This window comes from Heterostelium album (assembly GCF_000004825.1).
Source record: "Heterostelium album PN500 unplaced genomic scaffold PPL_contig12, whole genome shotgun sequence".
Classification (NCBI taxonomy): Eukaryota; Evosea; class Eumycetozoa; order Acytosteliales; family Acytosteliaceae; genus Heterostelium; species Heterostelium album.
The window spans coordinates 56,813-71,323 of NW_008805089.1; the positions used below are offsets into that span (position 1 = coordinate 56,813).

Here is a 14,511-nt window from a genome sequence, read left to right on the forward strand (position 1 = left end):
ATTTCTGACATGTGTGGTGGTTTTATTTTTATCTCTACCAATAATCACTGATTGTGTGATTTTTTAAGTGAAGTTAATCAACAAAAAAAAAAAAAAAAAAAAAAAACTAAAAAAAAAAACAAAAAACAAAAAAATATTCCCAAGCTATCAACAACACCAGCAACAACCACAACAAAAAATGTTTGGGTCGAAGCGAGTCAAACTGGCTCACATTAATTAATATGTGATTTGCAATACCCCGAAGGAATTAGTGTGGAGCTTCGCAAAAAAAAAAAAAAAAAAAACAAAAAAATTTTGGAGGCTCAAATATAAACTTTGATTCCTGAAAATGCTGTAGTCTATTTTTAATAAAGGAATAATCCAGAAATGAATAAATTTATAATATTTATATTGTTATTCATTTATTTAATAACAATAGTAAAAGTTGAAACTAAAGATAATCTTTCAGATTATATAACAACAATAGACTTAGGATGTACCCAATATGTAGTCAGTCCAACATCATCTTATATTATACCAGATAGATTCAATTTTAGAATAAAAGTTATTTTTAATGGTGGTCCAATGTAATTAAATAATACAATAAACTATATATCCTTGGATTAAAGATAAAGATTAAAACTAATAACTATTCTATATAGGTATCTTATTGATATTCCATTTTATGATCCTTCAATAGATACTACTTCAAAGATGGTTGATCTCATTAAACAAAAAACATTAGTTTACATGTATGACAATAATACAAAAATTAAATATGTCATCAATACTCTCATGATCCTTAGCGATCGTGAACTGTACTTTTATTTTAAAGATCTTCCGATTTCAGGTCAACTTACATTTGTAACAGAAACCTGTTTTTCACAATCTGATAGATTATACATTGGGGTATGTAGAGATAGATAAAAATTCAATTTTAATAATATATATTTACATTTTTATTTTACTTAATATAGCCAAGATCGATTGCTACCTATTCAACAAATGGTACCGCACCATTGCCACCAAAGATAAATAGCTACACCTCTTATTGTCCTAGAGAACCCGTTAGCTCTAGTACCTGGATGACCTTGGCGCCGAGTGCATTGAGCATATCACCAATCGTTACGGTCAATCCAATTGTATGTTCTTCTTCCATCGATGTTTGCAGGAGCAATCCAGGTTTAGGCTATTATTTGAAGGTTGTATTCGGTTTAAATATCGCTGATGGTCAAGCTAATATACAATTGGGTTTTAAACTTTCAAGTGAAATCTATTCTATTAAATCTCAAGTAAGTTCACTGTTAAAATTATAAATGTAATAGATAAAGAATCTAGCTGTAGAATCTAAATAAACTTTTACTATTAATTTAATTAATTAGTTAAATGTTGTTGGTAACGATACTAGAGTTGAAACAGCTTTGTCAAGAGGTAACTCTTATTCAATTCCTGACGAAAGTTTAATTGAACCAAACTCTCTTATGCAATCTGTGACGAAATTCACCAGTAGATATCCTATCACCAACGTTGAGCTAGCTTCATATTTCCAACAATACAATAGTGGTGTTATACCGAAAGCAATCATGAGAAATTCAACTCATAAAGATATACCTCTAGAAGTAAGTTGTATAAAAACTTCTACTATTATCTATTCTTACTAAAAAGTAATTTTTTTTATGATTTAAACTATAGAAAAACTATAATTATAATAAACTAATAGAAGATAGAGATAGTAATACATACTTTATATTTATCTACAGTGATAATTCAAATGTAACGATTACTACAAGTTTTGGGTATGGTGTTTTCTTTCAGTGGTACGAGACTGAAGGCATTAAATGTCCTGCTGGCTCTAATAGAAATCCTTTTACAAACGACGCACCATTTGATACGATTCACTATTGGGGTACATCGGGAATACCTTACTTTTCATATCAAATCACTAGCTTTGCCAATACCAACGTAACCAGATCACTAAATCTAGGTTTTCAAAATCAAACCTTTGATTTTACTGACAATAATAACTACAGCTCTCCAAACATGACAATTAAACTCACTACAAAAAGTAATAGTGAATTTACAAATAAATTAAGTAAGTAATCATATGATTGATCAATCACACACCACGACCAACAAAAAAAGATGAGTGATCAAAAAAAAAAAAAAAAAAAAAACAAATTTTTTAATTTTATTTTTTTATCGAATATTTTAGTTGATTTAAATGGTATTACAATTTTACAAACATCGGATCCATCGACAGATATAACAAGTGCATTGTTTATACCAACAAAAGATCTTGGACAACAGTGTGGTCAAAATGGAATGTTACCCAGCACTTTTTATGGACAACCTAATTTCTGTGATTTGCCATATGGTTCTTGTATCTATAGTCTTAGCAAGATCATTCAGAATGGTCAGAATACAGCTAATAAAATTCTACCGATTTGGGATTCGACTGGTGGTTATGCCAACGATGGAGTTACACCAAGAATCACTATCAATCTCAATAGCATGACAATGCTCAATCGATATGATAATGCCGTCCTCGAGATGCATATCAATCCTTTCTCATTGCCGTACTACGAGCCAAGAATAGTGGAGAGCGGTATCTCTAACAATAGAACTACTGCCAGAGCGGACAATGGATGTGACGGAACATTCTCGGTGGATGTTTCGAACTCTGGCGATGCATCGGGAGTATTCAATATCGATTTGCAGTGTAACCAACCGACACCCATGAGAATACTAAGTCTCTTCCAAACACTGAAGCCAGGTCAAACTCTGCCTTTCTCTGTTCAAATATTGTTTGATAGATTCTATAGACCTGCACTGGAATGTACAGTAACTATCAACATTAGATCTCAGACACTCTGGTCAACCGTTGACAAAGTCGCTTCGAAAACATTCGCTATTCCACAATACCCAGAATGCAATATTGTAGATCCATGCATTGGTGTCACCAGTGAACCGCAACTGGAAGTTTTGGGATTCAACCAAGATGCCAACTTCACTAGAAATCGCGTATTCGTTTTTGATAGAGATATTGTTGTCACGGTCAAAAATAGCGGTAAGGTAACTGGAGAGTTCCAGACAACAGTGACATGCAGCACATCAAATCAAACCAATTTCTTCTTTAAAGATGGTGATAGCTCCGTAGTTACAACTGTAAAACCAGGTCAAACTATTACCCAAACAATGGTTTTGATGGCAGAAGCCTATCCATATTCAAACGTAACCATCGATTGTAGTTTGAAGACTTCCATCTACAATGCAAGTATCTGTTGGCCGACTGCAAACAACCAGGTTGTGGTCACTCAATTCTCTCATAGATATCCAAATGATACTTGTGTTTCTCAAGATGTTGATCGTCCGCTGATTAGCCAACCATTGAAATTCTGGCTTGACAACTATAACAACAACAACAGTCAACCTAATCTAGATATAGTTGTAAGCAACTCTGAATGGATCCCAGCTCTATACTATTCCTTACCTTCACAACACCCATTAGCAATACAACCAGACGCCAACAACCAAGGCCATATTTACTCAGACGCTACACAAACCAATACACTCTATGCCAGTATATTCACGATGCCACTCAACAATGTTGGTGCTTCCGGTGGAAGATTCTTGTTTAACTTTACATGTCCGAATCAGTTTATCGCTGATCCACAGTACCAAGTGATTCAACTTCAAGCACTGACCAACACCACCTTACAATGGAATGTTTACAGTTATTCAACCAATTTGGATAATCCGTTGTATCTATGCAATCTCTCTATTGGTATCGATAATCCTAGTAAATGTTGGAATGGTATCGGTGTTAACTATACACAACAGATAGAAATCTATCCAAATTACAAGAAATGCTCTGGAAATTACTATTTGGCATCGCTCGGTCCCGATTATAGATTGGTAGATAATATGTATTTCAGTAGTTGGACAATCAAAAATGGAATGACATGTATCGACTTATCGGTTTTAGTTGGAAATATTGAGATTGGTTCGGCAACCGTCTATTCCAATTTGATAGGATACACCGATGCCATTGAGAAAACATCTTGTTGGTTGAATTCTCAATCGAATTGTACTATTAGCTATACTATTTGTTCGAACACCTCTGCAACCATATCAACATCACTAACGCTGTCGATTGACAATGGTTGTCCAGGAGGTTACACCGATCAAAGCTATCAATTTACTTTATCGCCGCCAGCCATCGAATCATGTGTAACTGCACCATCGAACCCATCAACAACAGTCTCTTTAATATCCAATTACACAATCCAATATATTGATCGTAATCAATGGTTGAAAAGAGATTTAGAATCAAAACATTTATCATTTCCAATCGTTTTAAATAATATTGGAGATGATATGCTACTGGTTGTTACAAGCAATTCAAATGTTTCCGGTCCAACTATTACTATTGACTATCAGAATTCAATACTAGAGTGTTTGGTTCATGGCAAATCACACTGTACAATGTGGATGACTGTCATTTACAACAATACACTCATTGACTATCCAAATGCAATTATATCATTGGAGTTTGCAGCTACGGATCCGATTGATCTCAATAGTACATCTTGTCTTCGTCCTCCATCTACCAGCAGAGCAAATATGACCATCAATATTGAACTACCAAAACCAATATGTAGCAACTCTCCAAGTCAAGCTTCATTCTTATTTACCACTGAGCAATTCAGAGATAATCCAAGCATTATATCCGTTACAAGCAATCCATTATCAATATATTTTGGTAAGTGGATTATAAATAACAACAACAACAACAACTGGACAGCTCCATATGAAAATGTGATGTTTGGGCAACTACAGAATCGTGGTAATGGCTCAGGTATTATGATATTGAATATCGAGTGTTTCAACAATCCAACAACCCAATCGCTGCTTATTGATACCAATGGATTCACCAACCATAGCTATCTAATGTATCCCAACGAAATAATTCCATTCAAATTCAATCTCTATACTTTGAACGACAAACAAGTACTGCCTCTCAATTGTATTGTCAGAGCAAAATTCCAGACTGAACTGTGTTGGAGTGATTATGGAACTCAGTTGAGTCAAATCTTTCAGATTCCTTTCAACGCTGCACCAATCCCTCAGACCGATGACAACTACACATCCTCGATACTCAAGAAACTGCTTATGGGAATATTCATACCGTTGGCCGTATTATTAGCATCGTTACTTTTGTTGGCAGTATACAGACAACAGCCATGGAAGAGTTTGAAACGATCATCGGTTGCACAAACAAAACCAGTAGCAACACCAACACCAGCACAAGTAGTTGCTACTCCAACAATACCAGTGAACTGTATTTGTGGAGATCCGATATTCTCTACATGCACAGAATGTCCGCCACCCGGTAATATATATTGTGCAAAAGAAACATGTCAGAACTACAATCTTTCTGGAACGATTCATCAGTTTACACATCAACATCCACATCCACTGGGTATTGATACTAAAGAAAATTACTTGAGCAGAAGTTATCAATTTGAAATCGATGATTATGCTGAATCAAGAAAACAACAATTGTTTGGTAGAAATACAGAGTAGACATACTGGTACACTAGTATGAATTCATTTTTAACAAAATAAATATAACAGGGCAATAATCTTTCTTTTTTAATTTTAGAAAAAAAAATTTCAAAAAATATAACATTTGTAAAAGATAGTATAATTTTAATTTGAAATTGAAACCTCATTTACCAAAACAGATAAAATGATAGAAAATAACTAGACGAGTTTATTGGTATCAAAATTGTCCAATAATAATAACAATATCAATGTAATCATATGTTTTTATTTGTTTTTATTTATGTTTTTTGAAAAAAAAAAAAACATTGTAAAAGATAGTATAATTTTAATTTCTTTTTGAAATCGATACCTCATGTAATAAAACCAAGATGTATTGATAGATAATCACTAGGCGACTCGATTTATCCAAAAATAAAAATGATTTCTATTAGAATCGAATTTTTAAATTTTTTTATGCTCTTAGAATCACAATTAATAAATAAATAATAAACTATTTGAAATCTAAATTTAAAGATTTAATAATAATATTAATAAGAATAAGAATAATAAAATATGTACAAAAATAATTACAAGATTCCCAAATTTCCCTCGCAAATTCAAATTTTTTTAATTTATTTTTGAAATGTAATTAACGGTAAGATCAGGGGGGATTAGAATGAATATTCAATATATTTTTTTTTTAGGTGATTCAAAGTAAATAGTTATGTTAAATAATGATAAAAAGATCAAAAATAATTAAAACAAAGAATGAGTAATTCAAAGAATAGTAATAATAGCAATAATAATAATAAAAGTGGTAACTCACCTATATATAAATCGATATTCAAAAATACGTTAACGAATGATGAAAATGACTCATCGACACTCAATCAAAATGAGAATTCAATGATGAGTAATAACAATAGCTTTAATATATCTTCATCGAATATCGATATGATGTCGAATAAATCCGATTCGATATCGTCCGATAGTTTCTCACCAACGGAATTCCCATTCTCCTATCAGTCGAGACGTAGACTTTCGTTCGTTCCGAAATCAACTACACCACCAGAGGCAAGAACATCGCCACAAGTCACAACGGCACCACCCAGATCTTCGTCGATGTCGAAAATTCAAATAAGAGAACCGATTCTCTCGGTGGACGCATCGATCATCCCAACCTACAAATCGAGCATTCTCGCTTCGTCAACACTCGAACAACACTCACTGGCAATCCCAACCAAACTACCACCCAGAGCCAATAGTAACAATAAATTATTGGAACCCGTTTTATCTGATGTAATTATAACTTTTATAATAATTTAACATTATTGAATATTTCTCAGATATTAATAAATAACTTATTATTCTTTTTTTTTTCTAGGATGAAGAGGAAGATGATGAAGATGGAGATGGAGTAGTGAATCATGTTGATAATAGTGAGGAGGAAGAAGATAAAGAGAAAGAGGATGAAGTAGAAGAAGAAGAAGAAACCAAAGAGAATCAAACTGGGGATGAAACTCAAATTAATACAATTGATGGTCCAACTATCAATATTCAACCAATAGTTGGAATAGTAACGGATAATAATGATGATAATAATATTAAAGAAAGCAATAATAATAGTGGTAATAGTAGTAGCAATAGTAATAATAGTAAAGATCAAAAGACAAAGAACGTATCTTGGTCACTTAGTAGTACTGAATCTTCAGAAGAACCAGTTAATAAAACAATCAATAGTGATGACATTGTACCAGAAACACCACCAGATTTATATCAATCCATGAATAATAATGATCCAACTCTAGCTATTGAATCAATAACCAATAATAGTAATAACAGTAACAATAATAACAAAATAACAAACAATAATCAAGATACAACAAATATTACAACGACAACAACAACTACTACTACAAACAACAATAATATTATTAACAATAGTAATAATAATAATAAAGTAGAAAGTAGTCATAAATCATTGAATACAGAAAGAGATTTAATAGATCAGTTGATAGAGGAACCAAACATGACACAGGCTTTGACAAATGATGATCAATCTGATAGTTTGGATGCGGGTGAGTTCATTTCAACCATTAAGAAGAAGAATGATAGTGTAGACTGTTTGTATTCCTATCACAAGCTAAACCAAGAGAGAATAGCAATCAAGCAGCAAAAGATGGAGCAACACTCAAAGAGATCATTTATGACAATGGAAGAGAGTACTTTTAGTGGTAACAGTCATAAAGGAGGAGACGATGAAGACGAAGACGAAGATATCGGAGATTCATTTATTGAGAAGAAGACAAAGTTGTCGATTACAGTGGATCCCAATGGTTTTGGTATTAACAGTCCAAAGAAGAAGAATAATAATAATAATAAGAGTAGTGGTCAATCACTCAAGTGCAAGATATCACCAATCAAAAAGATCGTCAACAAATCACAGCCAAAAGGAAAGAATTTGAAAACATTGACACTTCCTTCAGTAATCAAAGGTTTAGATTTAGAAAATGATGAATCCAGTGACAACCAAACCAAAACCAACACCAATACCAACACCAATACCAACACCAACTCTAAACCAACCAATAACAATGACGACGACTTTTTAGAATCACCAATATCACCGCCACCTGTAACAAATAGAAAGACTGCATTCAAATCTTTAGAATCAAAGCCGACAACCAACAAGAAATCAGTTGTAAAAGAGAAAAAGAAAGCAACACCAATTAAAAAGAAGAATAATAATGATAAAAAGAGTAAAATCAAAAAGATATTTAAGAGAACAGAAGAAGAAGATGATGATGAAGATGAAGATGAAGAAGAGGAGGAGAATGAAGTTGAAGAAGAAGAAGAAAACAGTGACGACGATGACTTTAAAAGTAGTAATAGTGAAGATGAAGTAATAGTTAGGAAAAAAGTTTATTTGAGAAAGTCACCTCAAATAAAAAACAAGAAGATTTTAAGGAAGGTGGAGAAGCTATCGATTTCAGATGAAGAAGCAACAGTACCAAAGTCGAAACTAAGACTAAGAAGGTCAACAACAAAAGCCAAAATTAGAGTATATAGCCAAGAGGATGAAGATGATGATGACGATGACAAACAAGAGACAGACCTAGATACAACCAAAGAAGACGATGAAATCGAACAGAGTGACAACGTTGATGATGATGATGATGATGATTCTTTTGAAGAGTCATGCGAAGAGAGTGATCCTGAACCACCAAGAAGGAATAAGAATAGTATGAAGAATGTAATGAGAAGACAAGTCGATACCGATGATGAAGAAGAGGATGAGGATGAGGATGCCGAAACTGAAGATGAAAAGGAGAATGATGATGATAGCGATGGAGAAATCAAGAGAATAAAGGTTGTAGTCATACCTAAATCACAACAATCTCAAACCAAACTAGTTAAAACACCAGTGAGATCGTCTAGTCGATCAAAGCTTACTCCTACACCTTCAACACCTACAACACCGGCAACACCCGTTAGAAAATTAACATTCACCCCTCCAACAACATCAATCAAGTCAGCTTCCAATAGCACACAATCATCTACATCAATATCATCTTCATCTTCATCACAGAGAACACCTAAAACATTCAGTAGAAAATCAACTATACTCAAAGGATATACTTTCTTGACAACCAAAGTAACTGATAACTCTGAAAATCGTATGTACAACAACAACAACAATAATAATAATCATTAATACAGTTATATAAAGTAAACTATATTAACAAGTTTAATTTATACTTTTAATGAATGTAGCTGAATTGAACGTTACCAACTTGGTTCAAACAATGTCTGGTAAGATACCGACAATGCACGACTTCTTTTCTGCCTATGCTAAATCAAAAGACCCTTCTAAATTTGTTGTCGTATCAAAGCAATCAGAGACTACACTCAAGTACATTCGTGCATTAATTGCAGGTGTAACTTGTGTAAATCAAAAGTGGATCTATGATTGCTACAAAAAAGACAGCATCATACCAATGAATGGTTATCTACTACCATCTGGTTATTCAATACCAAGTGGAACATTTGTACATTTGTAAGTATTAAATTGATTAAATTATGTTAATATACATACATTACATAACTATTACTTTTTATTGCTTATTAATTAATTAACAATTGTTATTATATCGTTTATAGGAAACAACCATCAAAATATATATTTTCAAATCAGAGAATAGAGATTATAAGTGAGAATAAATTGTTTAAAGATGAATGGGCTACCATTATAAAGTTGCTCGGTGGTATATATGTAAAGAGATTGGTGCACAACAACGATCGAATCGACATAATTCTCTCCGATGGCTCAGAGTTGAGTGCCACCAACAAGAAGTACTCTGAAGTTCTAGGTATTCCTCAAGTGACCACCGAATGGATTATTCAATCGATTTTAGAACAAGGGATGTTACCATTCGGAAAGATCACATCATCACAGTCCTCACAGTCTTCACAGACATCTCAATCCTCGCAAAACAACAACAATAACAATAATAACAACAACCAAAAATAAATAAGTATCTTTGATTAGTTATTTAGTATCAATAATGATCACACACTAGTTGTGAAAATATCTTTGTTTTTGAATACCATTACATCAGCAAAAACGTGCTTCATTCCAAAAATCTTTAATTTTGGACTTTTCGCTTGATTCTTTTTGTGCTTTGATTTTTTATAAAAATTTTTAAGGTTTCGATGATGATGCGAAAGTAAATTCTAATCTCTGGTAAAAGTAGTTGGGTATTTTTTTTTTTTTTGATTTATTTTTTACATGTGTGTTTTTTTTCATTACAGATTGCAAATTTTAAAAAAAAAAGATATATTGTTATTAATTAATATTTTTATTTATTTATTTATTTTAGAAAAATACCCACCCCACAAATAATTATAATCACACAACTTAAAATTGTTTTTTTTATAATAGTGATCTTAAAATTAAAAAAAGAGATATTAAGATATAATTTAGACAGAGAGAATGTTGGATGCAGTGGTCAGTTACTGCACGTTGAGTTCTGCTCAACAGATGGCTGCATATCTAACTAATTTAGTAGCGAGTTGTCTCTCGATTATAGGATCATCGGCAATCATTATCAACTATCTCTTCTTTTTAGGTGCAAACAAACGAAATCAACCACTATATCAATTAATTTTATATCTTTCTGTTTCCGACTTTTTTGGTTCAATATCTATTTGTATTTCTCAATCTGTATTATTGTCAAGGTATGAATGAATTATAAATCAGATATTTTAATTATGAAAAAAAAAAAACAAAAATAATATTAACAACCTATGTTTTTTTTTATATATTCTTATAGTCTAACATATTACCATAGTTTTTGTATCATTATTAGAGCATCTATAAACTTCTTTTTTGTATCTAGTTTTATGTGGATGAGTTGTATAGCGTTCCATGCATTTTGGTCATCGAGACAACGCTCGCAAATTCCACTGATTGTTTTTCATGCATTTTCGTGGGGTGTGCCCGTGATTATGACTGGTGTAATGGTTGGCAAAGGCATGATCATTCAGGAGGAAGACACTGGCTATTGCCATCCCGACCCAGAGGCACGCTATCTATTTTGGTATGGCCCTCTGATTTTCACATTCGCTTGGAACATTTTGTTTTATGCACTGATTCTCTGGCGATATCGTGCATCGATGCGTCCGATGGGCGAGAACATGGATCGTAACAGCATCAACACTCAACAGACAGCTTCACACAGATTCGTCAGCGAGCGAAAGCGCAAGATTCACGCCAAGGTCGCCCGTCAACTCGGAGTCTATCTCTTGGCATTCCTGATATGCTGGCTGCCCGATTTGATCGATAATTTCGTGGCGACACCAGCTCGCTACTGCGAACTCTACTGGCTTTGGGTGCTACAGAACTTCACCACTCCACTCCAAGGTTTCCTCAACTTTATTGTCTATGGTATCACCAGCAGAATGTTCTTGCGTTGTAAGACAACACCAACCGACATCAGAGCCCTACATGAAAGTAGATCACAAAAGATTAGTTTACTTCGTGGTGTAGCTGATTAATCAATAGTAACAACAATAGCAATAATAATCAAACATCCAACATATTTATCAATCATTATTCAATTTTATCAATTACCTATACCCTTTTTTTATTTTATTTTATTTTTCCATCATATTTTATATACTTTATATACATATATATAGAAGTCATACAGATAAGAAAGATTCATCAATAACAAAATAATAATATCAACTTCAAGTCACAAAAGAGAATTTATATCTCATCCCCAATCCTCCTTCTCCTCGCACTTATGCATAAAGAGATCTATTTTGTTATTAACAGGTTCGATCATTGTGTTTATGTGTTATAAATCAAAGATCAATTATAAATGTTGATAATAAAAGATTCTAACCGATTTAATATAATTTTACAGTAATAATAAAAAAACTTAGATTTATTATTTGCAAAAAAAAAAGACTTAATTTAATTGAACCTTTTAAAAAAAAAATATCTAAAAGGTTTCAAAAAAACCATCATCTAGATTAAAAAAGGGAAATGATCTTGAAGTCCGATCATTTTTCGAAAAAGAAATATCTTATTTATTTTTTTTTTTAGTTTTTTTTTTTTTTTTTTTTAATAGGATTATATAATTTACACTTATTCTTTAAGATAATTTTAACTGTTTGTTTATTCCCATTTCTCAATAATTAAATATTTCATGTATGGTACATCAATAAATAACTATAAATAACCAAAAATATACAATTTTTACCCATTTTATGATAAGTTGATAGCAAAATATCTTCAGAGCATTGCAAATTTGATAGCATTTACCTGATGTCCAATAAATGAACAACATATAATATCAACATTTCCCTTTTTTTTTTGAAATTCGACTTTCAATAACAGCTTTTCCCCTACCTTCAACCTCTTTACTAAACACTAGCTACGCTACTCATACAGTAAAAACAACACTCATACAACAAGCAAAAACATTAAAAAAAAAAAAGGTTTTATCACCCAACTCTTTGACTACACCAATTGATAGAATCAGTGTCTGTTCAAAACATGACAGTTAGGATTTTTGTTTGATCATCTACCCACTACCTTCACTCACAATAAACACCCCTAATTATATATCTCAAAACTCACACACAGCTACTACAATTAAACAGCCACACACCACACACACATACCTTCATTAATAACTTTATAAACTTGCGATATAGATGTATTATCATGCAGATGCAGCCATCAATACGAAATCCATAAACATCTTCCATATTTATAACCATAACATATTTGACATTTATATAAAATAACCAACATTTAAAGTTGGGTTACAACTACACACAAAGAGATTCAAACCCATATATTTATTAATTTGATATATATTGTTAATTAACGCAGTAAGAGTTTGCAATAGAAAAGAGTAAAACACTTTTTTAATTTCTTATATATCTATTAAATTGATTGGTTAGTAAAGGATTATTTCTTTGTTATTATTTGTTGTAAGAATATCATTATTAATCATCCAGATAGTAATATATTATAGTTTGAATCATAAAGTAAAATAGATTCAATTTCAAGTATTTTCATTGTTTGTCAACTCATTCCAAACCTCTCTCTTTTTATTTTTATTTGAACAATATTATTTATCACATTCCAACATTCAAACAGTTACATTATTCTTTAAATCATTGGCCTTAAAAGGAGATAATACCAAGGTAAAAAATAAATTGTGAACATTAACATCTATTTTTTTTTTAATTTTGATTGGACATTCTTTTTTTTGGTATCTAATATTATTTTGTAAACATTATCATTTTAGTGTCAATATTAATCTAATTTATATAATCAATAAATCATAATGTTGACAAGTCAAGTAACAATTAACACCAATAATCAGATTTACCACATACCAAAAAAAAAAAACATTTGATAAAAAGATATATATTGAATTTAATCTAATTAACACCATATTTCAATTCACGATATGATAATAATTGTTTAGAAATATTATCTTCAACCCCTATAAAGAGAAAGATTTAAATATCAATACTACAACTTGATGTTTTTTTTCTTTTGTGTTAACGAACAAATCATTATTATTCAATTGATTTTGCCATATATATTAAATAACATATATTTGATTTACAACTATAAAAATTACATCACACCCCTTATCACCCAAAAAACAATTCATTAACAACAAACACATCCATCATAATAATATCAGAAATCAAAATGGAATGATTGATTGATTGATTGACTGATTCATTCTTATACCAGGTTGTTTTATTTTATGTTATTTATTTTAATAGTAGTAGTTCCTCATGTTAATGTGTATTTGACGTAATCCAACCCAACTAAAAATTGATTACTGCTATAGGCATCATTTCAATTGGATTGAAACCAACTACTATTCAATCAATCTATTTTATTAAAATCTAATTAACCAACCTGGATGGTTGGTCATGTTGGATTTCAAAGAGTCACTCTTTCATCATCGTGTAAATCAATCACCTACTACTACCATTTTAGTATAACATTTCAATAATTATCTTCAATTTACACTTCAAGTTATTTGTTTATGAAAAATGGTTTTTGTTTCTCTCAATTTTTTATTGTTGTTTATTAAATTGTTGTTTTTGAGTACTTACGAGTCAGTAATCATTAATTACTCTTTCTTTAACACTTAAATCTATCTAAATATCTATTTTCAAAAGACTATTCGCAGTTTGTTCTCTCCCCTAATACCTCAAACATATCAATCAAAGCCAATAACCCATTTAATGTTCTTTCAAATATTATCAACATCATCATCATCATCATCATCCATCAATTATTTATTCAATATATATAAAAACAATCAACCTATTTAATTAGTAAAAATAATTTATTATTAAACAATATTAATATTTACATAGTTAAATTTGATTGATATTGAAATCCAATTATTTAAGATAATTAGTGAAATTTATTTT

General features: G+C 31.3%; 3 protein-coding genes across 3 annotated transcripts; all 3 read left to right on the plus strand.

The window, feature by feature from the left end:
* Positions 1 to 366: 366 nt before the first annotated feature.
* PPL_05275 (uncharacterized protein) lies at positions 367 to 5,565 on the plus strand (the record flags this gene model as incomplete). The annotated part of the gene is made up of 6 exons (XM_020576165.1): positions 367 to 566; positions 642 to 888; positions 957 to 1,271; positions 1,362 to 1,598; positions 1,672 to 2,071; positions 2,192 to 5,565. 6 exons carry the CDS (start codon positions 367 to 369, stop codon positions 5,563 to 5,565), a joined length of 4,773 nt encoding a protein of 1,590 aa, XP_020433414.1.
* Positions 5,566 to 6,294: 729 nt separating this feature from the next.
* On the plus strand, positions 6,295 to 10,057 carry PPL_05276 (uncharacterized protein; the record flags this gene model as incomplete). The annotated part of the gene is made up of 4 exons (XM_020576166.1): positions 6,295 to 6,825; positions 6,911 to 9,203; positions 9,301 to 9,583; positions 9,688 to 10,057. The coding sequence occupies 4 exons, from the start codon at positions 6,295 to 6,297 to the stop codon at positions 10,055 to 10,057; spliced, it is 3,477 nt and encodes a 1,158-aa protein (XP_020433415.1).
* A 462-nt stretch (positions 10,058 to 10,519) lies between these two features.
* PPL_05277 (G-protein-coupled receptor family protein) lies at positions 10,520 to 11,583 on the plus strand (the record flags this gene model as incomplete). Its single annotated transcript, XM_020576167.1, has 2 exons — positions 10,520 to 10,764; positions 10,860 to 11,583. 2 exons carry the CDS (start codon positions 10,520 to 10,522, stop codon positions 11,581 to 11,583), a joined length of 969 nt encoding a protein of 322 aa, XP_020433416.1.
* Between the last annotated feature and the right edge of the window lie 2,928 nt (positions 11,584 to 14,511).